This window comes from Archocentrus centrarchus, chromosome 24 (genome assembly GCF_007364275.1).
Source record: "Archocentrus centrarchus isolate MPI-CPG fArcCen1 chromosome 24, fArcCen1, whole genome shotgun sequence".
NCBI classification, from domain to species: domain Eukaryota; kingdom Metazoa; phylum Chordata; class Actinopteri; order Cichliformes; family Cichlidae; genus Archocentrus; species Archocentrus centrarchus.
The window spans coordinates 33,716,030-33,743,993 of record NC_044369.1 but is presented as its reverse complement, the minus strand read 5'-3'; the positions used below and the strand labels follow the sequence as shown (position 1 = coordinate 33,743,993).

General features: G+C 44.0%; 2 protein-coding genes across 4 annotated transcripts; one reads left to right on the top strand and one right to left on the bottom strand.

Moving 5' to 3' along the window:
• The first annotated feature begins 144 nt into the window (after window positions 1–144).
• cpsf3 (cleavage and polyadenylation specific factor 3) lies at window positions 145–8,575 on the top strand. Its single transcript, XM_030722306.1, has 18 exons — window positions 145–327; window positions 782–845; window positions 931–1,028; window positions 1,142–1,270; window positions 1,569–1,746; window positions 2,930–3,019; window positions 3,560–3,710; window positions 3,797–3,972; window positions 4,094–4,252; window positions 4,833–4,979; window positions 5,305–5,457; window positions 5,540–5,648; window positions 5,770–5,868; window positions 6,390–6,484; window positions 6,949–7,036; window positions 7,122–7,188; window positions 7,434–7,530; window positions 8,369–8,575. Exons 1-18 carry the CDS (start codon window positions 257–259, stop codon window positions 8,456–8,458), a joined length of 2,061 nt encoding a protein of 686 aa, XP_030578166.1. The 5' UTR covers window positions 145–256; the 3' UTR covers window positions 8,459–8,575.
• A 2,991-nt stretch (window positions 8,576–11,566) lies between these two features.
• Window positions 11,567–27,004, bottom strand: adam17b (ADAM metallopeptidase domain 17b). 3 transcript variants are annotated; one of them, XM_030722295.1, is made up of 18 exons: window positions 26,664–27,004; window positions 22,956–23,088; window positions 22,734–22,867; window positions 22,236–22,324; window positions 21,974–22,154; window positions 19,440–19,570; window positions 19,264–19,350; window positions 19,075–19,185; window positions 17,258–17,399; window positions 17,090–17,181; window positions 16,752–16,901; window positions 15,545–15,744; window positions 15,367–15,470; window positions 14,720–14,854; window positions 14,237–14,367; window positions 13,994–14,161; window positions 13,839–13,895; window positions 11,567–13,765 (listed from the first exon to the last, which is right to left on the bottom strand). In XM_030722295.1, exons 1-18 carry the CDS (start codon window positions 26,746–26,748, stop codon window positions 13,391–13,393), a joined length of 2,505 nt encoding a protein of 834 aa, XP_030578155.1. In that variant the 5' UTR covers window positions 26,749–27,004; the 3' UTR covers window positions 11,567–13,390. The 3 variants fall into 3 exon arrangements, with proteins under 3 accessions (XP_030578155.1, XP_030578154.1, XP_030578156.1); XM_030722294.1 differs by having other exon boundaries at window positions 11,572–13,765; window positions 17,258–17,402; XM_030722296.1 differs by lacking the exon at window positions 26,664–27,004 and adding an exon at window positions 24,264–24,338 and having other exon boundaries at window positions 11,572–13,765; window positions 17,258–17,402.
• Between the last annotated feature and the right edge of the window lie 960 nt (window positions 27,005–27,964).

The following is a 27,964-nucleotide window of genomic DNA, read 5'->3' as shown; positions in this document are numbered from 1 at the left end:
AATATCTTCTCATATACACTCAATAAAAAGACTTGGAGCAAAAAAATTAATGTAAATGATGAGGTCACATGAATCAGGCGCGGGCTACGGCGGAACAGAAAGTTAAGACCAATTGTGTTACACGGAGAGATTTCATCAGGGGCCGGAAGTTACGTATTAGTGAACCTTGCGGTTCCACCGTTGTTCGCAGGCGGCTGATTGACGGAGTGATGACAGAGTTTGTTTGTTTGTTTATCGTTATGTGGAAGTAAACAACATGGCGACTAAACGTAAACCCGACATGCCGGTTCCCGCGGAGGAGAGCGACCAGCTGCTGATCCGCCCGCTGTGAGTTTCCAGCCGGACCTGCTGCGCGCAGAACTCCGTTCAGAAAATCGCTCATTCAGGTTTTTCTGGCGTTTGAAGCAGAAAACGCGTCAAATAGGCGCAGGCAGCGCTCAGCGGATGCAGCCGGGGCGGCGCTTTGATTCGGGGTCATTTAACGGCACTTTGAACTGACTGCGATCCGCTGTGACAGCTCAGGACTGATTACAGTGAAGTCTCAATGCAACCGATTTAGTCACGTGACCCAAATTCCGTCAGCTTTTTGCGCTTTCAAATATACAAATTAAATTAAATTAAAATTGAGTGATTTTTGAACAGAGTTTGGTTTAAAGTGAGTGTGAATGTGTGTTGGATGTTATTAGCCGTGGTCAGTTGGAGTTGAGCTGTCAGATGAAATGTGGAGCAGGTGGATGCTGGGATGAGGTGAAGCTGATGGTCTCGGTGTGTTTCTACGCAGGGGAGCTGGTCAGGAGGTCGGACGGTCCTGCATCATCCTGGAGTTCAAAGGAAGAAAGATCATGGTAAGATATGTGTGAAGATGAGCCTTCCAGCTGTGAACGTGAAGCTTCGGTGTGTAAAACATCTGTCTGTGTGTGGGGGCTGTAGCTGGACTGTGGGATCCATCCTGGTCTGGAGGGGATGGACGCTCTGCCCTACATCGACCTGATCGACCCGGCTGAGATTGACCTGCTGCTCATCAGCCAGTGAGTTCATCACAGCCTTCTGAGAGTTCACATGACTGCCTGCAGCATGATGACGATGATAAATCAGAGGATGTACTGCAGATGTTTGTCCTGACTCCTCCTCTGTCCTGCAGCTTCCACCTGGATCACTGTGGCGCTCTGCCCTGGTTCCTGCAGAAGACCAGCTTTAAAGGCCGGACCTTCATGACACACGCCACCAAAGCCATCTACCGCTGGCTGCTGTCCGACTACGTCAAAGTCAGGTGAGGCTCACGGGACAGAGGCTTTGCTCGGGTTTGAAACCCAAACAAGAGCAAAGGTCAGTGTCAATGCATGTGACTCATGCAAAGCTGCTGTAGGACAACCAAATATGGCATTAGAGATGATCAGAATGGTGCACTTTAAACAGGAGAACTGTTGGCTGCAGCCTCACAGCTGATGATTGGTTTTGGTTCCTGGACTCATTTTCTTATCTTTGAATGGAAACTGATGAGAAACGGGTTTACTGCGGCTGCTCGGGGTAACGTGCGGTACGCTGACTGCATGCTATCGTGTCTGCAGTAACATCTCAGCGGATGACATGCTGTACACTGAGACTGACCTGGAGGACAGCATGGAGAAGATTGAAACCATCAACTTCCACGAGGTGAAGGAAGTGGCCGGCATCAAGTTCTGGTGTTACCATGCCGGGCACGTCCTCGGAGCCGCCATGTTCATGATCGAGATCGCCGGCGTCAAGGTCAGTCCACGGTACACCTTCACGCTTTCTGTCCTGTATGTTTGTGCCTCTGTGGGTGTTCAGATCTGTCCTCGTAAATGTGTGTATGAAGTATTTTTAGGAGCTAAATCCATTTGGCTTTACTCAGAAAAAGAGAGCAGCTACAGACAGCTGTTAGAAGGAGCGTCTCAGTTCTGTGATTTCAGAGCGTTTTTATGGACATGCAGTTTGTTTAAGCTCCCCTCTGAGCACCTGTTTAAAGCCTCAATCACTGCATGTTCTGCAGAGTTCCTGGACCTTTGTGTCCCGCTCTGTCACATCTCAAAACACTGAAGCTCATTAAGAAGTCAAGAAATAAAGATGAAATAACCTCCTGTGAACACAGGGACAGCGAGCCTCATTCACAAACATCATATACAGATGTTTCACTCACACATCTGTGGCTCGTCTGCTTCCTTAGCCGAGTGTCTGTATCGTCTCAGAGCTGAAGGTGAGGCTGTCTTAGAAAACACATCTTTAAATGGAATAAATTCACTCCGGTCATTCTTCACATCTTTCCAAATCATTGACAACCCAGAAACATGTCCTCGAATTAAATAAATACCAACAAGAAATTAAACAAATTGTAAAGAATACACTGATAATAATGAAGCTTCATAACTTTGCTGTTTCTCCCAAACAAACACAGAACAGAAACATATAAACTTACACCCTCATTCCTTCATAGTGTCCTCCACATGGACAGCCAATAATTGCAGGCAGTTTCTCTTCTGATCAGCTGCTACTCCTCCTCCTCCTCCTCCTCCTCCTCCTGCTCCTTCTGCCCACCTTGGTTATTGCAGGAAAGTCCTCAAACACTTTCTGTAAAACCTTGTTATCTCCAGAGGAATGCTGCACCGTCTCCTCACACTCCTTTATCGCTTGCACTTTTTGTGATTGAGGTCCAGCGTGAGGCTGTAAATATAAAACCACAGATTCACATTTGATGAAATTACAACTTTTATATTTTAGTAGTTTTATTCTGAAGTGGTCCAAAAACATCTGAGAAACCAGCTGATGGTAAAAGTAAAAATCAGCTTTTTGTTTCACAGCAGAGATTTAATGATTTCAGACATCTGTTATTACCTGTGTTTGATGTGCGTGTGTGTGTGTGTGTGTGTGTGTGCGTGTGTGTGCCTGTGTGTGCGTGTGTGTGTGTGTGCAGTTGTTGTACACAGGTGACTTCTCCCGTCAGGAGGACAGACATCTGATGGCAGCAGAGATCCCGAGCGTGAAGCCGGACATCCTCATCACAGTGAGTGTGACTCTGTGAGACGTTTTAAGGCTGAAATCTGAAATCAGCAGCTTTACATGATCCAAAATAATCCTTCTTTATCTGATCCCGGGCCTTCAGGCAGCCTCTCAGTTCATCCTCTTTTAGCCTCTCCCTAATTTAAGCTGACGTTCTTCTGATTGGCTGCTTCACAGAGCTTCTTAATGACATCATCTAGAGCCAAGAGTAAAAAACAATAGATAAACTGAGTGTTCAGAGCAGCCTGAGCTCACAGGGATTAAACATGCACTGAGCTCATTATTAGAAACATCCACCTCAGGAACAGGAAGCATGTGACAGGAAATAAGGAAAACAGAGTAAAGACACTGTTTCTGTGATGCAGGTTATCTGAATCAGAATCTTGGAGACCTGAATGAGGTGTAACCTAAGTATGTGAAACATGATGTGTAGAGGCTGAACAGCCCAAGATTAACGAGGAACATCTGTCACCTCTAAGCCTACTGTGACACGATGAAGCAGCGACTCGAGCACGCTCAGTAAAGTCTTACACTCTGTCTGCAGGAGTCGACCTATGGGACCCACATCCACGAGAAGCGGGAGGAGAGGGAGGCTCGCTTCTGTAACACCGTCCACGACATTGTGAACCGCGAGGGCCGCTGTCTGATCCCCGTCTTCGCCCTGGGTCGAGCTCAGGAGCTGCTGCTCATCCTTGGTGAGATCAAGGTCTGACAGTTTCTCCTCCCTCTCAGCCCGTTTGGACCTTTTGTGAACTTTGTTCTGCTCGTTTCTTTGAACCAGACGAGTACTGGCAGAACCACCCGGAGCTCCACGACATCCCCATCTACTACGCCTCGTCTCTGGCCAGGAAGTGCATGGCCGTGTACCAGACCTACATCAACGCCATGAATGACAAAATCCGCAAGGCCATCAACATCAACAACCCCTTCGTCTTCAAGCACATCAGCAACCTGAAGGTCAGCCAGTGCTCTCTGTAGGTCGTCAGTCAGCTGATATTGTGATCTGTATTTTTACATCACCGTGTGTGTGTGTGTGTGTGTGTGTGTGTGTGTGTGTGTGTGTGTGTGTGTGTTTCAGAGCATGGACCACTTTGATGACATCGGTCCCAGTGTGGTGATGGCGTCTCCTGGTATGATGCAGAGCGGCCTGTCCAGAGAGCTGTTTGAGAGCTGGTGCACTGACCGCAGGAACGGCGTCATCATCGCCGGCTACTGCGTTGAGGGGACGCTCGCCAAGGTGAGGCCACCTCAGACCGAGAACCCACCAGAGCACGCCATATGTTATGCCACCTGTAGAGTGGGAGAACCGTCCCAAATCAGCCGTGCTTCTGATTTTAGAGCCTCAGTTGGCTCCTGGAGTCACGGTTCCTCTGCACAGATGAAGGCCAGGAGAGTTTCTGAGGTCTTGGAAGCTGAAAATGTTTCTGGGATATCAGATTTCCCTTTGTGTTTCCAGCAGTGGAGGCAGCTGGGCTTCATCTGCAGAGCTGCTATAATCAAAACATATTAGACCTGACAGTAAACCAAGCAGGCGCCCCTGTGTCAGGGTTTAGGCATTGATAGTGAGGCAACAGGGCCACCATCAGGTCAGAGTGAAAATTACAGCACTTGTAACTTTCATTGAACCATGAGTCGCAGATGTCAGGTCTCTGTGGGAAGTTTTTTTTTTTTTTAAACCACCTGACACCAGAACATTAATGTTAAATAAAGTTTTAGGACGCCGCGGAGCCGAGTCGGGCGAACGTTGCTCCGCTCCTGATTTCTTCCTGCCGAGCGTTAAACGAGGTGTAATTGAAGCGTTTGTCTGCGTTTGTCAGCACATCATGACGGAGCCCGATGAGATCACCACCATGTCGGGTCAGAAGCTTCCTCTGAAGATGTCGGTGGACTACATCTCCTTCTCTGCTCACACAGACTACCAGCAGACCAGCGAGTTCATCAGAGCCCTCAAACCTCCTCATGTGGTAATCAGATTACACCCACACAGCCACATCAGACAGAAGACAACAAGTGTGTTCTAAAGCATTTCCCACCATTCTTCCATGTATCCATACACAGAATGAAGACAGAGGAAAAAGTGTAAAAAGTTTTAAGAACTGTAGCAGCAGAGCAGTGATGATTCTTCATGATTGTCGGACATCTGAGCGCTGTGGGAGCGTCACACAGAGCTTTAATCCTGAACTTAAGTTTTTCTTTGTTGCTCTGCGGATTCACACTGTGCACAAAGCTCAGTTTGAGTTCATGAATAACAGTGAATTTAGTTTAAAGATGCTGATCTCGGGTCTGCAGATTCTGGTCCACGGCGAGCAGAACGAGATGGCGCGTCTGAAGGCGGCTCTGATCCGCGAGTACGAGGACAACGATGAGGTCCACATCGAGGTGCACAACCCAAGGAACACCGAGGCCGTCACGCTCAACTTCAGAGGAGAGAAGCTAGCAAAGGTCCACCTGAACACTGTCTGCAGCTTTTAATGTGATTTCTTTCACCTTCTGCCACCTTAACTCCCAGCATGCTCTGCTGTAGGTGATGGGCTCGCTTGCTGACAAGAAGTGCATTCAGGGTCAGAGGGTCTCCGGGATCCTCGTCAAAAGAAACTTCAACTATCACATCCTGGCGCCCTCCGACCTCTCCAGTCAGTAATCGAGTGTTGATCTGTACTTAATTATTCCAGTCTGACTCTGGTCCCTGAACATAACTGTAGTGCGTTCAGGTTCCCCGGTTGTTTCCTGACTCTTTCTGCTCTGTCTGTGCAGACTACACAGATCTGTCTATGGGCACCGTGACCCAGACTCAGGCCATCCCGTACACCGGACCCATCTCACTGCTGGTCAGCCAGCTGAGAAACCTCGCAGGTAAGAAACCAGGACGCCTCACACAGTTCATCCAGAATAAACTTCAGACTCCTCTCATCACCTGAAGGTGCTCTCACGCTCCTGATCTTCAACATTTTAGCTTCACAGCCACCAGAGTGCTGGACCGATGGATTACTGAAGCACATTGCTAAATGTGTGATGTTCACATTGCATTGCATTGGGTTCAGTATGAGTATTTTCATCCCTCTGTGATCATTTCAGCCTCTTGTAAAGGTGAAAACATTTGCAGCTTGGAGCTTCTAAACGTGAAGATTTGATACTTTTGTCCTGCGTGACGATAAACTGAAAATGTTTTTGATTTTCTGCACGTCAGACTTGAGTTTATTATAATTTTGTGGTTTAAATGTTGTAAATGTCAGTGTCAGGGTTTCTCACCTCCATCGGGTCGTTTGTAGAGAACAGTCCTGATCTGCAGCCTCCATCAGCACAGAGCAGTAAACAAGCTCGCCGCAGTCCGCTCCGTCGCTCTTTGTGTTTAACGTGCAGTTTGTGTTTCTCAGGTGACGTCGAGCAAGTGGAGGGAACCGAGAAAATCACCGTGAGGATCTTTAAGAGCATCACGATGGTTCATGAGGCCAGCATGGTGCTGCTGGAGGTCAGGCACACACACACACACACACAGTATACTGTAGCCCAGGTGAACAGAGGCACTGCGATTTCCTGCAGCTTTTGTTGTTCATGAACGCAGCTTCAGTTTCAGCCTTTGCTGCTTCAATCAGCTGCTCGACTGAAACACAAAAAGTGAAAATGTTCAGATTTAAATAGACTTACAAAGATGAACTGATTGACTGAAAGATGATTCTTTCTTAAAGATAAGTTGTTGTGTTCTCACGTTTGAAAAGTTTCCGATTTTGTCTTTTTTCTTCATCATAAATTTAAGGGTTTTTTTTATGTTAAGGCCCATAGGTTAATTGATCAATTAAAAAAATAAATAATTATGGTTATTACAGTAATTTCTGTTCTGCGTCACCATCGTTGAGCTGAAAGCGTGTCCACGTGTTCCCCTTCAGGCTGCGGTCAGTAATAGTCGGTGAATCCTTTCCTGTTTTTCCTCCTCAGTGGATCGCCAACCCACTCAATGACATGTACGCCGACGCCATCACCACCGTCATCCTCGAGGTCCAGTCCAACCCCAGCGCCCAGAAGTGTCAGTAAACACATCACGGCAGCCCGCAGTGGGACGTTCGAGGACCATGCAGAATCTTTAACGTCTGTGTGTTTGTGTGTTTCAGTCGTGGAGGGGAGGAAGGAAACCTTCGACGTGGATGTGTTCGTGGAGCGGCTCGCCCTCATGCTGCAGTGAGTCATCAACACACGCACACAAAGGGCGTTTGATTTTTATCTCTGTATGTGCCAGCTGGGCAGAGTGAGCACCCTCAGAGAGAAGTAATAATAATAAATTTATTATCTGAAGCTTTTCATTTGTTTCTGCTGCAGTAAAATCTGTGCTGTAGTTTTTCAGTTCAGGGACGAAGGAGGGAAGTTTCTGCAGTGATTTTCAAAATAAAAGTTTTCAGGTGGAAGAATAACTTGTTATGTTGCAGCGACATGTTCGGGAATGACTGCGTGAATTTCAGAGATGGTAAAAACCTCAGCGTGACCGTGGACGGCGTCACAGCATCCGTCGACCCCGAGACCAGAGTGAGTATGAGAAGTGGGCGGAGCCAGACTGCCTGACAGAAAACAACATGAAATTTAAAAGTTATAGACTGTAAACACGAGACGCAGCCACCCAGACGTGACCCGTTAGCTGCAGTCACACTAGGGAAACGGTGGCCTGAGAGCACGTTACAACCAAAATTATTGCGACTGTGTAATGAAGTTGCGATTTTGGTGCCTTTGAAATGCTTGCTTTATAAATGGGGAGCAGGTCATTCACCAACTTCAGTAACTTTGGTGCAACAAGATGGGAAGTTGGCAATTACATGTAATCTGTAATAATACAGCGATTAACTGATAAATCAGTAAAAAATCTGTTAACTTAGATTCAGAGTCCAGCCAAGCCTCACAGATCTATACTGTCCGAGTTCCTGCAGGACGCCGACGACGCTGCAAACACAGGTGCTTTGGACAGGAATATAACCAGAACACAGCCTGCTGCGTTGAGTCCCCTGTTGCAGATAGTCTTTGTTTCTTAATTAGATGATTTGCAAACCTTCACCGAGCCGTGCAAGTTGGACTACAACTGTTTGGAGACAGGTTGCCTCCCACCAGGTGACCTGTGCAGTTGTCGTCCATTCGAAAGTGTTTCCGGCACTCGGGCTGTGAATGAATGAATTTCAGATTTTCCTCATCGCGCGAGCTGTTTTTCCTCCAGTGGCTGAGCTGAGCATTTTTCTCTCTCCAGCTGTGAGTCATTATAAAAGCGTTTTTCTGTCTGTCAGTAGAAAATAAAATAAGTTACTCTTTATTACAACACACACACACACACACACAGGTTCTGTAATAATACCCTTTATCTGACCTGTGTGCATTACAGTCGGTGTCGTGTGCTGAGGATGAGACTCTGAGGGAGATGATCGAAGTCGCCGTCCACCGGCTGTACGACGCCCTCAGCCCTGCCTTCTGATGGGCCGCAGTGATGTCATGGAGGATGTTTCTGTGATTCCAGGAGATACTTTTGTACTGATTTCCTATAAAAATGTTTCTTTTTTATGTGTAAAATAAACTTTTGTTGAGTTTCTCAGTCTGATGTTTCCATGGTTCGACCATCAAAGCCTCTAAAACCTCTAAAAGGTCCATCAGGTTTATTTCAGTCAGAAACACATTAATCCACTCATCCAGGCACATAAAGCACCATCTCCACCACAGTACTCTTTAGCAAACTGCAGGTGTTGGTTGTAGCTTCACAGCTACACCCTCAGACTGTACTTAAAAAATGGACACAGTGGCCGTGACATTTTGTTTCCAGAAGTATTTAGTGTATTTGGCCAAAGTGGTGACATCAGCTAAAACACAGATACCTGCTAATCAGCACGCCGTAACCTGCAGATAACATCCTGGAACTTCTCTCAGCAAACTGGAGCTCCGCCTTCTTGGACGGTCTGTTAGTACGATTAAGTGCAGCAGCCACGTTATTGGTCAGATAACTGCGTTCTCCATTTCTGTTATTCTGAATACAGTCAAACAAATGACCTGATCTAAGAAATGATCCATTAGAGACACCCTTACAGGTCTGTTTCTCTACTGTCACAATTCTCCAAAATACTGTAAAAGTTTTCATCAACAGATTTGACAAATTCATTGATAAAATATTAACAGTCAGTATGGTTACAGATCAACATCTATGGCATTAATAGAATTCATTGAAAATATCACTAATAATACAAAGATGATGTGCAGTTGGAGTTTTCATTGACACAATCCTGTAATATTGATAAACTGCAGCACTGTGGTATTAGAGGAGCGGTCATGATACAAATGTTTGTGGCGGAGAGAATTCACACAAGAAATGAATCCATTGAAAACATGGTTTGATAGAAACAAGTTATCATTTAAACAAAACTAAATTCATCATCGGAAATATTAGAAAGGATGCTGGAGTAAAACTGTTGATAAATAATGTTGAAACAGAACAAGTCTTCAATACAGAATTTCCAGGTGTGACAATAGATAACAAAACATTTCCAAACTAAACTGTCAGGAAGCGTCTCTGTACTGAGTAAAGCAAAACATCCTCAGCATTACAAATCACCCCGCCTATGTTACTGCTCACTTATATCGCTTTACCCAGAGGACTGTGTGGAAGTCTGGAGCAACACGGACAAAACTTCAACCATCGTGTAAACTTCAATACAGAGCAGTTCGGATCAATAATCAAGCAGGATTTAGAGACCTCACTAACATTCTGTTTTTGAAGGTCATGGACCTCAAAAAAGATAGTACTGCACAAATTATGAATAAAGCCAGACATGCTGTCAGGAAATGTACAGAGGGTGTTTTTTGACAGAGAAGGACTGCAGTCTGAGGGGAAAGTCAAACTTGATGGCTGTATATAACAGTGTAAATTTATTCTTCCCTCAAAATAACTCAATATACAGCCATTAATGTCTAAACCAGCAGCAACAACAGTGAGTACACCCCTAAGAGACTACACCTGTAAATGTCCAAATTGAGCACTGCTTGTCATTTCCCCTCCAAAATGTCATGTGACTCATTAGTGTTACTAGGTCTCAGGTGTGCACAGGGAGCAGGTGTGTTCAGTTTTGTAGTACAGCTCTCACACTCTCTCATACTGGTCACTGAAAGTTCCAACATGGCAAAGAACTCTGTGAGGATCTTAAAGATGAATTGTTGCTCTGCATGAAGACTGTTATATAAGCTGCACACAGACTACTTTTCATTGTGTCAAAGTGTCATTTTGTCAGTGTTGTCCCATGAAAAGATATACTTAAATATATGCAGACATGTGAGGGGTGTATATATATATATATATATATATATTTTTTTTTTTTTTTTAACTGAATATATATGTGTGTGTGTTCCGGGCATGTCCCACCAGGAGCAGGCCCCGGGGTAGACCCAGAGTATGCTGGGGAGATTATATCTCTCGGCTGGGAACGCCTTGGGGTCCCTCCGGATGAGCTGGAGGAGGTGGCTGGGGAGAGGGAAGCCTGGTGTTCTCTGCTTAGGCTGCTGCCCCCACAACCTGGCCCCAGATAAGCGGAAGAGAATGGATGGAACGATGGATATATTTACACATAAGGTTTTTTTCCTTTTCTGTTTTTGTGCGGTTAGTGTATACTCGTGCTGAAGGGAAGTGGGGGTGATGGTGAACATAGTACACTGGTACAGGGTTGAACATGGGGTAGGGATTAGGGTTTAATATTTTTCCCGAAAATTTTTTATTTATTTTATTTTAATTAGACCTTCTGTAGCCTGTGTCGGGCTTAACCTATTTTGATATCGTAGAGGTAGCTTTCCAGCTATATCCTGTTATGCCCGGTAGGGGGTAACGTTGGCTTGATTAATGCAATAAAACCTACATCTCAGCATTCGAGTGCTCGAGCTATGCGGTGTTGTATCGTTCCTCAACACTCCCTTAACAAATATAATTAGAATATTCCTGTATTGTACATGGAATTATACCAAGATATTTTACAACTGCTGGTGCAAAACAATACGGTTCATCTCCACACAGCATTGATAAAGACTCAGCTACTGGCGCTGTCGTGAACACCGTTCCACCAGTGGAACGCTGTAATAATCATTAAAAAGTTAACTACCGTACTACACTATAACATGACATAACACAGGGCCTTGAGTAATGCACTACGACTTGGTCATTGCCATTCTGGCAACAGCAAATTTATAACACCGTGTCTGAGGGTTAAAGTAGGTTTGTTGTGAACCGCCTTTTGAAAAACTGGACTTATAGCCTAAAAAATATACATTTTACTCAACTCCATTTTAAAAGTGAAATATGTTAAAGTATCTATTTCATGATACGTTTATGCCAGTATGTGTATATATTGGTTTGTTGTTTATATGTCTGAAATAAAGATCAATCAATACCTTCATAGTTGCACATGGAAACAAACTTGAATATTTCTTCATGCTTCTCGAGTAATTTATTTATTTTTTTGGCCTTTATTAGATAGTGTAGTGATACAGGGAAGACACGCAACAAAGGGCTACAGGTTGGACACAATCCTGGGCCACCTGCAGCCATGCAGCATCCATGGCTGCCTGCTCACCCGCTGAGCCACCCCACCGCAAGCTTTTAATGCTCACTTGAGCAGCTCTTAAGAAAAAAAAAACTCATGATGTTTAGTGTTATACTCTGATAACCTACACTTAAATTGCACATTATTTTATATTCACTTCAACAGCAGGTTTCTTTTGCATCATGGGTCAGAATGATCAAACATGAGTAACTATTTCCTGGTGACCCATTGACCCGGTGGGGTGCAGCACACAAACACAGAGTCTCAGAAACATCTTTATTTTTTTAATCCAAAAGCTGACATAAAATGAGACATTAAATCACCAGTCATGTGACAGTAAAGGACAGGTAAATACAGCAGAGCGTCGTCTGCATAGACGAACGCGCGACATTAAAAACACTGGCATCAGAATACCACAGAAGAATGGCCGTGGAGCTCTCTGCTAAAACCATCAAAAATATTTAAACAAGAACACAAAACACCTGTTTTTAAATAAAGATTGGTTTAAAGCTTTTTGGAACACAGCTGACTTTGGTGTTTGAACCTGACTTTAAATGTATTTCATATTTTTGTAGAAGCAAAAGTCTTGCTCCTCTTTAGAAAACTAGAAATAATTTTAAAAAATAAATTTTTAATGATACACTCTGTAGTTATATTTCATTTTTATTTTGGCATTTTTCTTTTTTTAGTCTTCTGGACGTTACATTTTGAAAAACCCTCAGAGGCAAACTTTAAACTTTATTTGGTTTATAAAACAGTAGAATTTATCCCAGAGGAAAATATTCAGAGAGCAAGAAACAGATTTTTCTGATCCTGAATCTGTGTTTCGAAGTGCTTTTGCTTTAAAAACTGTTAAAATTTAAATTTCTATCAAAACCTTCAAAGAAACTGTTTAATCAGCTCAATTTTAATTATTAAAATGCGGCTCCAAACAGTCCAACAGGCGTCACAGGAGGATAAAATGTTTCAGGTTTATGTATTTAGAGCAGCTCAGCATGTTGAGCAAGGCACTAACACTGGCAGGTTTGAGTCCCAGTACCGCTGAGCTTCTTCACTGACAGGACGGGACGTTTAAGTGGAAGACAAACAGCTGGTGTGATTCCAGGAAGACTTTAAAGTGCGAAATGACAAGAAGCAAAATGAACGGATATAAAAGATCGACGCAGCCGCCGGGACCCTCATACGGCAGCCCCGCCCCCAACCCCCCCCCCATGACTCTGGCAGGACAGTCCTGACCACATCAGGAGGGTGCTTCCTGAGGTGTTTGCAGGTGAGATGAGGCTCATTTAGACTTTTTTAAAGCTTGAGGAGTCGCCCCCTGCTGGTCATAGCTGCAGGTTTAAGGCACTTTGACACTGGCTTCAGTTTTTGGACCTGCAGCTTTGTCAGAGTTGTTTCTGTTTCATTCACTTTCATTTTTATTCAGGTTACAGCTTTATTTATGCTGTAATATGGAGGTTTTGTTCTCTGACAGCATATGACAACACAAATCAAAGCTGAATTTGACGACATTATCTAAAGATTTGGACTGTATATTTTTTATAATTTTACTGTATTTTGTGTTGCGCGTAATTTTATCAGTTTTTTACATGGCTGAGGGTCTGAGGTGAGAGGCCGGTTCCCCCGGGCAGCTGCTGAGATGTTTGCCTCTGGATCAGAGTGGAGATGCTCTTTCCTAAAATCTGGGAAATCTCGGAAACAGTCACTGCTCTTGATTGCTTTTAAAATGAAAGTCTGATGCTTGTATCTGTGGTCAGGGATGGATCCTGAAGAGGGACAAAAACATGATGGCAGCTGAAGGCAGAAAAAGGATGAAGGTGGAGGCCCTCGCTGCCTCAGCACTGCGTCTCCTTGCTGTTGATCTGATGCTGCCTCTGCAGCCTGAACACCTTTGCCTTCTCACTGCGGCTCGTCTTCTCCGTCAGGTCCTCAAAGGAGCGCCGAGTTGCCCCCGCCCCCACTGGACGCCCGAATGCCTCCTCAAGGGATGCTTCATCCAGATGGGAGTCAGAGCTGGGGTCCTCATGGATAGTGGCCATGCGGGGGCTGTCCAGAGGAGGCGGGCTGCGAGCTGGGTCAGCGCCAGAGGCCACAGGAGCGCTGGTCTGTTCAGGGCTGCTGGGATGAAAGCGAAGGGGGCCAGAGGGGAAGGTCGGAGATTTGAAGATTCGAACAGACGCCGAATCCAGGCTGCTCAGGAGCTCGGCATTCTGGGAAAACAGCATTCACGTCAGAACATGTCAGAGCTTTGAAACGTTTATTTTCTCAGATGTTTGTACTCACACTCGGGAAGAGGAGCGACTTGGTGGTCTGCTCATACTGCTTGTCGAGCTTCCTGTCCTGAAACAGACGAAGAGTGACAGAAGTCAGACTTTAAAGGCCCTCCAAACACTCTGCAGCTCCTCCACAGACTCAGAATCAGAGACACTGCTTCTCACCATGCAGTGGACCAGGATGCTGAAAGGAACCCAGAAGAGCAGCGAGAACGCCACCACCGAGCCCACGATGTTATCAGCCAGAAACTTCCCGAATGTGTTGATATCCAGCTTGTCGATGAAGTCCCACAGACGCTCCACCACGTCCTGCACCTGCTTCATGCACTTCCCCTGCAGACACAGGAACAGTTATCACTTCCTGCTATCCTCATCGTAAAAGCTCTAAAGGTTTAGTGACACTCTCACCGCTCCATCGCAGAAGCCCACAGTGCAGGGTTTGCCCTTCCTCAGGAACAGGAAGTCACCTGATTTGTTCTGATACGGGGTGCAGACGCCGGAGCTGTTCCGACAGCAGACTTTACAGGAAGCATTAGTTTCTGGGAGGAACAAAGGAGGGGAAATGAATGCTTCAACTGCAGCCATGAGACAGACTGAAAGACCCTCCAGTAGAAATAACAGCAGGTTTAAAGCAGGGAAGTGTGACACAAGTAATTATAACTCTAATTCCCTGCAGCCTGTTGAGTTCTTTAAAGGTACTTCATCCAAAAACTTGTCAGTAAATCAGTGCATATGATGCAAAACTGTATTAAGAACTGTGAAACTCTGTATTACTAGCGGTGTTCCTCAGGGCTCTTGTCTAGATCCCATACATTTTTATTTATTTGTTATTTATTTACAAAGTTTAAACTGTGTGTAAACAAAGACCAGCTGGAAGTAAGCGTGTCGCACCATTACAGGCGCAGGGCTGCAGCTTCAGGACGGCCTGACAGAAGGGAATACACTCCCCATCCAGACACTTGCCGCTGTCCAAACACACTGTTGCGTCTGGAGCGTTTTCAGGAGGAGGACACTCGCTGCCGTTTCCTGTCAACACAAACAAGTTTTTTTTTTTTTACTACACTCTGATTTATTGTTTATTTTTAGATCACAGATGAGTTTCCACCTGCAGCCATTTTTTAAATTAAATCTCACTCTCTGGTTTGTCTCCTACCAGTTAAAAAACATGTATGAGTAGAAGAAGCTGTTACTGTTCTGGCTAAAATAAGAAAATTAAATACTACACACAGTACAAGAGAATATAAAGGATTCAGATTCAGTGAAACCAGAGCCCAATCACTGTTCCTGATCATTTTTCCAGGAGAATGATTTAATCCATGGGGACCTCTGGAAACACTGAACCTGCAGTTCCTCTGGCATCCTGCGGAGGCGCCACGGTGAGTCAGTCCCCATAGACTCCCATGTTAAAACTTTCCAGCATATTCTCATATATTCTCTAAAATAAAGCACTTAATAATCCACACTAGTGGAAGAAAGGCTCATAGCGCACCAATACAAGGCTGTAAAACAATAAAAGTCATGTAGTGCAGAGAGCTCACCTGTGCAGCGTGAGCGCCCTTTACAGGTGGCGTTGATGGGCTCCTGACAGACCTCCCCTTTGGTCTCGAACCTGCACTTCCTGCAACAGGCGCTGTTCCTGTCACTAAACACAGACACCAAGGATGAGCTGAGAGCGCTGTGGTGGGACAAATGCCTCACCTGTCAGGTGTAACTGACCTGCACTGAGCTCCGGGCTTCAGCTTGCAGGCGGGTGTACAGCAGGGGTCCGAGTTGATGTGCAGCAGCCCCGGGTCGCACTCCTCGCCCTGCTCCACCCGGGAGTTCCCGCACACGTTGATGTTCCTCTCTCTGAAGCAGGACAGAGCCTTGGACCTCAGACGCTTCACTATGGAGCGCTTACTGCAGTTTGAGAACATCTGAAACACACGAGAGGCAGTTCGTCTGAAAGAGTGTCTGAAAGCGACACAGAGACGCTACAGAAAACACTGTGAGCACGTCAGAGACAGTGCTGAAACAGGCTGATAATCCCACCATTAAACATTAAATCTGGATGATGTGAAGAACATTTCAAGAAGCAAATTCTCCTTCACAGATCCTACTTTAACACTCTGCATGTCTAAAGACTCGAGAGTGTCGGTTGTTGGTGCACGTCTGGAGTTCCCTCTCTGTGAGACCCACACACTGGTGTCAATTTTACACCAAGTTTCCCAGAAACTGGTCCCACTGATAAACAGTTATTAACGAATAACTTTTGTGAAGGTTGGGGGAAAATGAAACCAGCTCCTGGGGTTTCTACCATCCCTTCCTCATCCAGCGGTACGCACCATAATCTGATTGGGGTTACGTGTTTCTACCCAGCAAAAAAAATCAGTCATACGGATGTAAGACCTGCATCCGAGTCTGTTTAAATAGTTACAGCTCATAGTTTAGACCCCTACAAACAGCTGCTGAGATGATCCTGACAGAGCATCATCTCAGAGCTCCTCAGCTGTCACATTAGAAGGAAGATCAGGAAAGTAAAATGTGGGCAGAGGAGTGGAGATCGGCTCATGCTGTGACTTAGACGGTGAATGCACGCCTCAGACTGACTCACTGTAACTGTTCATGAGAACATCTGGATCTCCTGCAGGTTCAATGTTAGAATAAACCTCGAGAAGACACAGGGAGGAGACGATCAGAGGCTGCTAAGCTGCTTCACTGAGTTTGGGTCAGAGTGACAGGACAGGAAATGATTTCACTGAAGCCAAAGCTGCTTCTGCTGGGTCTGAATCCAGGACATGATTAAAATAAAAGCATTTAAGATCTAAGGCAGCTGACTCCATCACTCTGCCATGCTGCTGATGGGAGGCTTGCTGTAAGTGTCTGACAGTACATCTGCATGCTAGGGGTCAGCAGAGGTCGTGATGTGACCTCGCTGCAGCACCTTGTTGTTGATGTGGTCTCCGCTCACGGCGATGGGGTACATGACGTATTTCCCGCCCTGGTCTTCTCGGGGGGCGCAGTCCGGCTTGTCTGGGTCGTGCTCCGCTCCGAAGTTATGGCCGAGCTCGTGGGTCGTCACCAGGTCTGCTTCCTGTAATGGGAAACCGCCACCATCGTTATTTCTAAGTAGGAGGGGTGAGGGGGTGTCCTGTGTCAGCAGCTGACAAACCTCCACAGTCACTTCCTGTTTCACACACACTCGCAGACATTTAAAGGAACAGGCATTACCCACTGACACTAACCAATCAGAACGTCACCTTTATTCTCTGATGAGCCCACCTTGGTCAGGATGGTCTTGCCGTAGTTCTTGGTGCTGGTGAGGCCAGTGTTCAGGTAGATCACTCCTTGTTCATTTAGAGTTGAAGGACAAGCTGCAGAGTGAAGGAACCACAGTGTGAGTGACTGATCCAGACAAAACGACCTGCAGGGCGGAGCAGCAGGACTCACCTTTGGAGCAGAGACCTCCAGCGATGTCGAGTTTGGAGGGGGCAACGTAGGCCAGGCCCAGCGTGCCCTCATCAAAGTCCTGATAGGTGAAGAGGTGAGCGAGGCAGACGTTGGAGGCTTTCCCCGCGATGTCCACGCTGAACTGCTGCAAGAAGACCGATGAACAGAGCCGTGAGCGAGCCGGGCCAACCGAGCCCACATCACACCAACCTGCGCCTCAGTATCCACTAGGGCTGCAACGATTAATCGATTAACTCGATTAAATCGATTCTAAAAATTTATCAACACAAATTTACTGTGTCGATGCTTCGTTTAAACTCTGCAGCGCTCAGCTGTCTCGGTGTACGCTGCGCTCCTCACTAGCATTAGCAGCATTAGTGCTCCGTCATCTTTTTGTGGGTCTATTGGTGGCTGGCAAACCAACATAGAACTGCATTACCGCCACCTACTGGACTGGAGTGTGAAACACACACACACACACACACACACACACACACACACACACACACACACACACACACACACACACACACACACACACACACACACACACACAGATTTGAAAAAGCTCTCTGCCTCTGTGATGGATTTCCTTTAACACAGAGTGGATCATCTAGAGTTGCCACCTGTCTCGTAAAATACAGAACCCCGTATGTTACGGGACTCCGTGGAATACGGCTCCGTAACATGCCGTGTTCCGTACTTTACGGGACGGGTGGCAACTGTCGCTGACATGCATTTCCACGCCTCCACTGCTCTCTGTGTGTGTGTGTGTGTTGTGCTCGCTGAGAATTTCAGCTGCTATTTTTGTCTTTACTTCAGCTGTAGCTACCAGAACTGGTTTGCTAGCGAGCGCGGGCCATTAGCACTAGCGATGGTTCAGTAACGGAAGGCCCGCCCCCCAGGACCGAGGGGCTCCTTCAAAATATTTTTTATACTTTAATCCCTTATTAATGACTAAATATAGACCTGCAGTAGAATTTTTGAGAATGCTTGTGAATACAAAGCATTACACCATTACTCACACATGCGCCATGGCTCCCGCAGCCACTAGTTTTTCAGAACACTCATAGCAGGCAGCGGTTTTAACTGCGCAAGCGCAAAGAGACGAAGCTGTTATAGAGACGTGAGCTCAAGTAGTGCAGAAGGAAACGTTTTTCCAGCGTCCAAATCAGCAGCTTTTTCTTTTAGTAACCACCATTAAAATCTTTACTGGGAAACAGCTGGAGGTCCTTCATCAAGCACCTGATCAGCAAGTGTTAAGGTGAAGAAAAGAGAACTTTGTAGCTGCTCCATCCACCGCTGTTTGTTCACATGGCGAAAAACTGCAGTACGGAAGTTAAAATATGCAGATAAACTGTTAATAAAAAAAAAGTATTTCTTATCCGATTACTCGATTAATCGATGGAATAATCGATAGAATACTCAATTACTAAAATAATCATTTTATGCAGCCCTAGTATCCACATTAAAAGCTTTGGATTTTTACATTAAAGGGTCTTATTTTCAAGATCCTTTGAGCTCGTCTTCTAATGCTGAATAAACATTTTTAAACATAAAATGTGATTTCTAATACCTTACTAAGTTTAGTTTTTTAAGCATTTACTTCTCTTTTTGTTCTTTTTGTCTCCATTTCAACATCGTGGCATGTTCTTCCCTCTGACGCCACAGTCGGTCTTTTTCTCTTTTCTCACACTGACATTAGCTGCTGACGTGTTTACAGACCTTTGAGCAGATGAATCAGACAAAACTCAAACACCCACTAAAATCAACACCACCAGCGGCCGGCGTGACAGCGCCAGCTTCCTGTCTGTTACCTCCAGCAGCCTCTTGACGTCCCACACGTCTCTGCCCTTCACCGGACTTCCCTTCATGTTGAAGTGAGTTTTTCCAGGCTCTACAGATGTCGGATTCTTCTCGATGATGATCTAACAGCAGGAACATCACATTAGAATCTCAGCTTACGAGATTAAACACAAACAGGAAGTGGAACAGAGCGCGCTCACCTGCTGGATCTGAACGCCGTACCCGCTGAAGTCTTCATCCCACGATGTGTTTCTGTAGATGTCGTCGACGCGGTCGATCAACTCGATCTGAAACGCAGTCGGGGGGAGGGGGGGTGGTATTAGGGTGATTGGATGGAGCAGGTGGAGGTGATGGAGGGAAAGGTGCACAGACTGACCAGGTAGTTGAGGGTAGTGCTCTCCTCTCCGCGGCCCATGTGCTTGAAGAAACGATGGTCGGCCACCAGCAGCAGAGGACAGGTGTTCTTCCTGTGGTCGGGGACGTGACGTTTCCCTCTGAACGCGGAATCTGAGCGGGAAACGACAGAAACGCGTCAGACGCGCCTCCCCGAGGGAGGTCAGGGCGCTGAGGTCACTGTCGGTCTCCCTCTGACGGAGATCGCCAGCTCCTCCGCCAAAACTCCTTTAACTCCATTTTTACAGTCACGCCGCGGCAGGAAGTCTCACTGAGCTCATTCACCTCATCCCAATTACGAACTTTTCACAATAAAATTCATTTTCACACCATTCAACATCCACCACATCGTTCATGGTTTAACATAGTTCATCATGTGTTTTTACCAAGGTTATTATCGTTAATGGAAGCGAACGAAATAAAGAAAACTGAAATTTAAGAAACATTTTCATTAACTGAAATAAATAACAACAGTAAATAGAAGGAAAAAACGAAAACTAACTGAAACTGTGTTTACAAACTAAAACCAACTAAAAGATAAAATGACCTTCGTTTATTTAAAGCCTTCTGGAATGACATCACTTTTTCCGCTCAAGCATTTTTAGCTGGTAGCGCGTGTGTGTCTGTGTGTGTGTCTGTATGTGTGTGTGTGTGTCTAAATTACATCAGTGTAGCTCCTGTCGCCTAGCAACCATGACAGTGTGACAGCTATGGAAAAGCTGAAGCCTGAATGTTTGCTCCCTTTATGTGGTTTATTTAAGCTGTTAAAACAAGCACAGCACATTTCAATATCAAGAATGAAGATGAGCGAATGATTTATTTCCAAATATACTGACAGCTCTCTAATAAAACTATCCTGTTATGAAGCTTAACTTTAATCTCAGCCAAACCGATTTGATCAGGAACAAATGAAACACTGAGACAAACCAAAGATCAGCCGTTCGCTGTTAGAGCAGCGGGAACGGACACCTCCGAAAACCTCGGAGCACTTTTGCAATTAAGTGTCATCTTGATAAACCCAGCAGATATAAGGTGGCTATGGAGACCGCTCTGAACCTACACAGTAACCTAACCTGACCTGCAGCTCTGAGAAATACACGTCGGGTCCACATGATTCTGATTGGCCTGTTCAGCACTGCTGAGTCCTCCTGTGAACGTCTGGGTACTCCAGCGCAGTTTGACTTTACCAGTGAGAGAATAACAATCAGGAATAATAATCAAAGCATCAACATAAGGACTCACAAATTCCTGGAGGACGACTGCTGAACGTGAAGGAATGAACAAAGTGAGAAACAAACTGATCACAAAGAGGGAGGAGCCAGGAGGGAAAAAGTCCCAGCAGTCTTTGCTTCTGTCGGCACCGCAGGTAAAACACTGGGACAATTTATTTGTTTTTCAGATTATTTTCTCATATTCAGTGATGCCTGAACATCATTTGCAGTAATGCGATTTCATATATTTAACAAACTGATTTTCATTTTTTTCTGTGTTGTTCGGAGTGTAACGTGCAGTGTTCATAACGCACAATGTTCAGTGCCGCACAGTTCATTAAGCAGCATTTAAAGTGTGATTCATTATTAAAGAATGCAATTAATGGTTACAAGTACTTCTTTAGACAGTTTATGACATTGTCCATTAAACAGGCATAACATTTAATTTCATATCTGAGTGTTTCTTAGTTTTAGACTACTCGGTTAGTCTAATTGTTTAGTCGACAAATAAATTAGTCGCCGGGAACATCCCTAATCCAAACCCATTATAACTGGCATTTTCTTATTATTCAAATGCTTTTTGTTCTTTATACTGAATGCTCCTTTAAACATTTACACTACTGCTGGACAATGTTATTTTTTATTAATCAAAACTTGATTTTTAACATCAGAAATTCATTTCAAACCTCTTTTTCCCACTTTGAAAGCTTTTAACTTATGAAACTAAATTTTTTACATTGAACAGTGTTTTGTCTCCTCAGTAAAAATGTTCTCTGCACTCATCAGGAGTTCATTTTAACACTCCTAAAACAGATCAAAGCTCCTTTTTTAGGCCTTCAGAGCCTTAAAGCAAACAATTCTTTTACTAATCGAGTTTTCTTCAGTGAAAGCAGTTTTTTCTTAGCTGTTTCAACTCTAGAAAACTCCTTTTTCACATTAAAAGCCTTTGAAGATTTAAAGTTTGTTTTCCACACAAAATCAGATTTTTTTTAATAATTAAAAACTTATTTTTAATAACGGAGAGCTCTTTGTTCAGCTCGTTTTCATCCCTGGTGTTTGATTTTAGTTTCACATGAAGAGCTCCTCCTTAGCTCTGCCCTGTGCTCAGATGAAGCTGCTTCAGTGGGAGCGCCTCACAGGAGCATTCGTGCTGTGAGGCGACAGGAAGTTCTCGCGTCTCTGAGGTTATCGCAGTTCCTGTTGCTCGGGGTGTGGTCGCTGTAGGTCAGTGAGAGCTTTGCACTCAAAGAGGAAACAGTCACAGTGAAGTGCTGATGTGAGGGGCTAACTGATGCTTGATTCTCACCTTCTTCCTCCTCTTCGTCCACAATGGCTGCTCTTACACTGTCAGGGAGGAGGTCGTTGGGGTCAGAGGTCACGTAGCCGCAGACAGAAGGCTGCTGCAGCCGGCTGATGTTGCGGATGTCCTCTGAGCGATAGATCAGGAGGCGACCGTCGGAGGGCGCCGCCGTGAACCTCCACAGTGGCTGAACAGAGGAGAGGAACATTTAAACTGATGTTCACAACAGCAGGTCGTTACTTTGTTCCACAAACTTTCAGATGCTCACCTCGATGCTATACTCAGCCTCATCGGTCAGGATGTGAGCGGAGAACTCGTGGTCATCGATATGAGCCTGAACACGAGAGTTTTCTTCTCCTAGAAGACAAAAACACAGTTACCGATCTGCTGTTCCCCAAACTGTCCTGGTCAGTTCACCACACATTTTCTGCAGGGCTGGGACTGGCAACATCTGACTGTTTAAGATACACCTTCAAATTAGCTGTGATGCACTGATATGTGTCTGTGAAATATTCTGGGCCCAGCCCAACGTCTACAAGAAACCTCAAAAAGACCTCTTAAAGTGCCCGGCAAGTTTTACAGGGAACCTCCAAATGGAACTCTTAAATCTCTGCGGGGATTTCCAAACCCCTTTGTGTCAGTAAAATCCCAACAAGGACTCCAAAAACCTCTACAAAGTCCCTGTGAACCTCTATGAAGATCTCTGAAATCCCCCTGAGAACCTCTAAAATCCCAATAAAGACCCCTTAAATCTCTCTGAGTTTACCGATGACGTGTCCGGTGAAGTAGTTGTGCATGTTGACCGGGTAGTTCTGTTCTTGGCCGTCCTCACCGATGACCACGGCTCTGAAGTCATTGGTGAAGAGCCCGTCATTGGTCCTCAGGTAGAGTCTGAAGTGCCTGCACACATCAGGAGGAGGACGCGTTCAGATTTCTGGGGTCAAAGATTCAAAAATGACACTGATCTGCACCGACGGCAGCATCTGACCTCTGCAGGGCGCTGAAGCTGACCAATTTCTCCACGTGCGTCTGCGTCTGGATGTCACGGCGGCGGACGGAGTGCGTCTGCAGGCTGGAGAGAGACAGCACGTCGAAGTCCTCCAGCATCGACCTGAGAGACGCTGCAGAGAGACGCTGCAGAGTTAGCATCTAAAATAAAATCCTCTGCAATAAAACCATGGCTCTGCCACCGCCCACCAAAACATGCCCCAATTTTAACATTAAAACTATATGGTAAATGGTCTAGTTCTTATATAGCGCTTTTCTACTCAATCAGAGCACTCAAAGCGCTTATACAACCTTTTTGCATTCACCCATGCACTCCCATTCATACAAGCACTTCCATCATTAATTAAGCTAAGTGCTTTTTTAATTAACTAGCATTCACACGCATTCATACTCCGACAGAACGGTCGGAGAGCAACTTAGGGTTAAGTATCTTGCCCAAGGATACATTGGCATGTAGCCTGGAGTAGCCAGGATTCGAACCGCTGACCTTCCGATCAGTAAGTGACCTGCTCTACCTACTGAGCTACAGCCACCTATATGTGACCAAACTTAATACACCAGTTACTAATAAACACAGAAAACACCACAGACTTTATAATAAAACACGTTTTTCTGTCACCAAAAAGAAAAAGTTTGCAACAATAAAATAACGAAGTCTACATTAAACTTTAGGACTCAACATTTGGATGTTTTATTGTCTCATTTCCTGTCAAACAGTGATGTCATGGTAAGAAAGCAATGACTGAGATATGATGTCATCCAAACATCATTTATTTATCATTATTACATATTTTTCCTGACCATTATTCTGACATGAAAATAAGACTGAAGGTTAAAAAAGGAAGAGCTGGCAGGTATAGCCTTCCGTTTTTCCTGTCTCTGTAAATCAACTTCTTTCTTCTTTTAAAAACAAAAAAAATCCACTTCCTTTCTTTAACTAATGATTAAAAAGTTATGATTTGGACCCAGTAATAAATTTCTACCATGAATCACATTTTAATTTTGGCTTTTAATGATTAATCACAAATTAATTATCTGGTTTTGCCATCCCTTTACTTCTCTAGAAGTCAAACTTCACTCCTTCCACTTCTCCTCACAGTCACTGTTTATTTTTAAGCTGAATTACGATTAAAATTCAAGGAAATCATTCAAACTAAAACAATAAGTGTATTTCTTCTTTTTTAAAGTGGACATTTACAGCACAGAGCTCTAACAAGCTCCACAAACCCGAACATCCTGCTAACAGGTGTGAAAGAGGGCAGGATGTCCTGGTTTAACGTATACTCACTGCTGCAGCCAGGGGGCAGCACATGGTGCTTCCTCAGGGTGCTGTTTCCTCTGAGCTATCGACCACAGACATGTACGTGTCCCTGATCTCTCTGCTGATTTGCTGCCACACAAACAGACTGACTGATCTTCCAGACCTTCTCTTTGCTGCTGTCTGCTCATCACTCTATTTTTCCATTTGTGCTTCTTTTTCTATAATAATAATAATAATAATAATAATACATTTAATTTATAAAGCACTTTACAAAAATTGCAAATAGCCCTTTTCTGTTTTACTTTAACCATAAATTTTATTGTATGCAATAAAAGTATACTATCTATAATTTTAGTTTCACTGCTAACAGAAAATGATCAGTGTGTATCAGTGTGTATCGCAGTGTCTTATTTTGATCATATTTAAATTGATAATATCCCTGAATATAAAAACTTTTTAAAATCCATAAACCTGCAGATGTTATATCTGCATGTCAGGATCTGTTACTGTAGACATTTATCATCACAGTAACAGTGTTACAAACATCGGCAGCTGCAAACACTCATTAAAACATTAGAAATACATACGCTGGTTTGACGCTGCACCCTAACAAAGAGGGAGTATTTAATATTTATAATGATCAGAGAAAGCTACGTTATTTTGGTGCCTGTCAGGAGCGCATGTGTGACTGAGATGCATTAACTCTGGGAACTCTGTAGAAAGCCACTTCATGAAGTTCAGCCCATTCACTTGGATTAGTTTATAGCGCAGATCACATCCAATATGGTGGACGGACTGACATATCATAGCAATGGGCCAACCCGCTCAATGCAGCATCTACGTATGTTTATGATATCCGCTCTGTCACTGGTTAGCTAACATAAGCTAATGTGACTCTGTAAGCGGCAAGCAACCAACTAACCAACCAGCCAAGTGATGTCACATTCTGCCACAAGATGGCGCAACACATGTGCTAAGAACTTTAAACTCTTACATCCTATATCTAGCCTCTATGAAAGAGTATTAGACATGAATGGGAGAGCATTCCTATTTCTAAACTTGAGAAACTGGTCTCCTCTGTCCCCAGACGTCTGCTGAGTGTTGTAAGAAGAAGGGGGGGGGGGGGGGGGGGGTGGTAAAAATGGCCTTGTCCCAACTTTTTTGGGATTTGTTGATGCCATGTAATTTTGAAACAACATATTTTTCCCTTAAAATGATACATTCTCTGTTTAAACTTTTGATCTGTGATTTGTGTTCTATTCTGAATAAAATATTAGATGTTGGCACCTCCACATCATTGCATTCAGTTTTTATTCACAATTTGTTTAGTGTCCCAACTTTTTTGGAATCCGGTTTATAACAAGGAATTTATTTATCTTTTAGTACACAAACACAATGTAGTGATAACTATGAGGATGGTAATGAGACGTGCAGAAAGCTGCATCTGCTCAGAAGGAAAACCACACAAACTGGCAATGGTCAGATGCAAGGACTTCAGTGATTGCACCTTCATGCAGTACAGAGGGGATTTGCAGAATCACAAGTCACAATAAGGCGCTCGCCACACGGGGAGTGACATCGCTCCCTCTCCATTCATTTCCTATGGAACTTGTGTGATGAGGCCACAATCGCTTTGCAGAAGTTCCATGAATGGAGAGGGAGCGATGTTGCTCCCCGTGTGTAGAGCCCCTAAGACAGCTGATCAAGTTGTTTCATCTACTCAAGGCATTTTGTAGAGGGTATAGCAGCCGTGGCTGTTATTTGACTCGAAATGACTGACTTTTTTCTCGTAATAGTATTTTGACTTTATTCTCACAATACTATTTCGGCTTTTTTCTCGAAATTTTTATTCGCAAAATGCATGATTTTTTTTTTTCTAAATGTGGCCCTAATACTCCGTCATAAGCCTCAGAGTTAGTCTGTGATGGGTTTTAGAGCAGAGCTCTGTGGGGTAAACAAGCCTCCTTGCGTGCAGTGTTTCATCCTCTTTAACTTTATTAAATCCACAGCATTTTTAAAGGTTAAACGATCCTGATCATTGTGGTGATTTCTGCCACAGTCAGGCTGCCCTAAAGTAAAACATGAGATTTTTAAACCCTGAGTTCATCATTCAGTAAAGAGCAACACATTAACCAGCAGTGTGATTTATTATCTTATAATTACATTTTCGTGGTCAAAGTTTTGACATTTAATCTCCTTTGACTTAATTTTAATTTAGTAAATTGCCGTAATGATTAACTGTTAACCCTGACTCAGATGTTTGTTTTAATATTTGTGATTTTTCAATGATTTTTAACTTTTATTGTTTGGCATGAATGGTCTTCCGTAGATCTGCTTGAAACATGAACTTTTCCAGCGGTCCTCGGCTCGTCCCAGCAGCTCTCACAGAGAAAGACATTTATGATAAAATTAGCTTTAAACACTTACTGAAGTCCTGCCCCGTCGTGTCCGGGGGGGCAGCGGCCCCTGTTAGAGCGATGAAAGAAGCTAAAAAGGTGAAAAGCAGCCGCATGTTGAGCCCGGAGGACAGACTGAATGAAGACCTTCCGCCGCTCGCTTCAGCCTCTGAGCAGCAGATTTAAGTCTCCCCCCGCGACTCAGGCCCGAACCTCGGCTCTAAAGCTCATCTCCGGACTGACCTCAATAAATCCCCCTCCGCGCGACTCTTTGTTGTGTTTAGAAACGGACATAAAAAAAACGCCCCCACTCCGCCGAACCAGGAAGACCGAGAGCGGGGAGTGAAGCTACCGAGAGCCGAGGAGGTAGGGCGGAAGTAGGCCCAAAGGCCTTCATAGTAAAAGCTTGGGACTTTATGGATAAAAATTAAAATTTGATCAATAATCAATACTGAGAGAGAAAAAAAAAACGCTCGACAATTAATAACCAATAACTCAGCAAAATTTGATGAGAATAAAAGGTTACATAAACTGAAGGTGTAGGGCTGTAATCATGACTTTGTAAGTAAAATAAGAACTATCAAAGCTTATTTTAAAGCAATAAATATAATAAAATATTAAATTGATAAATAAATGATAAATACAATTATAAAAAATAAACATGTATACATACATATACATAGGAGTGTATACATATCAAACGTTTTTAAAATCACAAGTAAATCTCAAATTAAACATGAATGTTCTGCTGTTTACATGCTCTCTCCCATCCTCAAGTGAAATAATTACAGGAATTAAAAATATTTATTTATGAAATAAATATCTGTATTTCAATGTAAAAATTCAGTTTAACGTAAATAAATAACACAAACAATCAAAGAGTATTGTTAATTTTTTAACGTGTTAACTTTGTGTTTTGTGGTCCTTGTGTACTTTTATTAATAATGGAATAATTAAAGCTTCTGTTGACTTATTTTATTTGTTACAACGTATATATTTTTTATACATTCTCATTTTCTGTATTTTTTATACATTTTGTTTTCTGTATATTTTATGCATGCTGTTTTATTTTCTGTATATTTTTAGAAGTTTTATATTTTATATTTTAGAAAGTTTGACTTTCTATTGCATGGCACTGAACAAGAGTGGCCCTCCATTCTCATTGTACATCCTGTATAATGACAATAAAGGCATTCTATTCTATTCTATTAAAAATGATTTACAAAGAAAGTGATTTTAATCTCCCGTTAATCCCAAAGCTTTATTTTGAAAACCCGTTTTCCGTTTGTGCTTGTATTGTCGCGAGCTTAACCAGCCCGCGAGTCAAACACA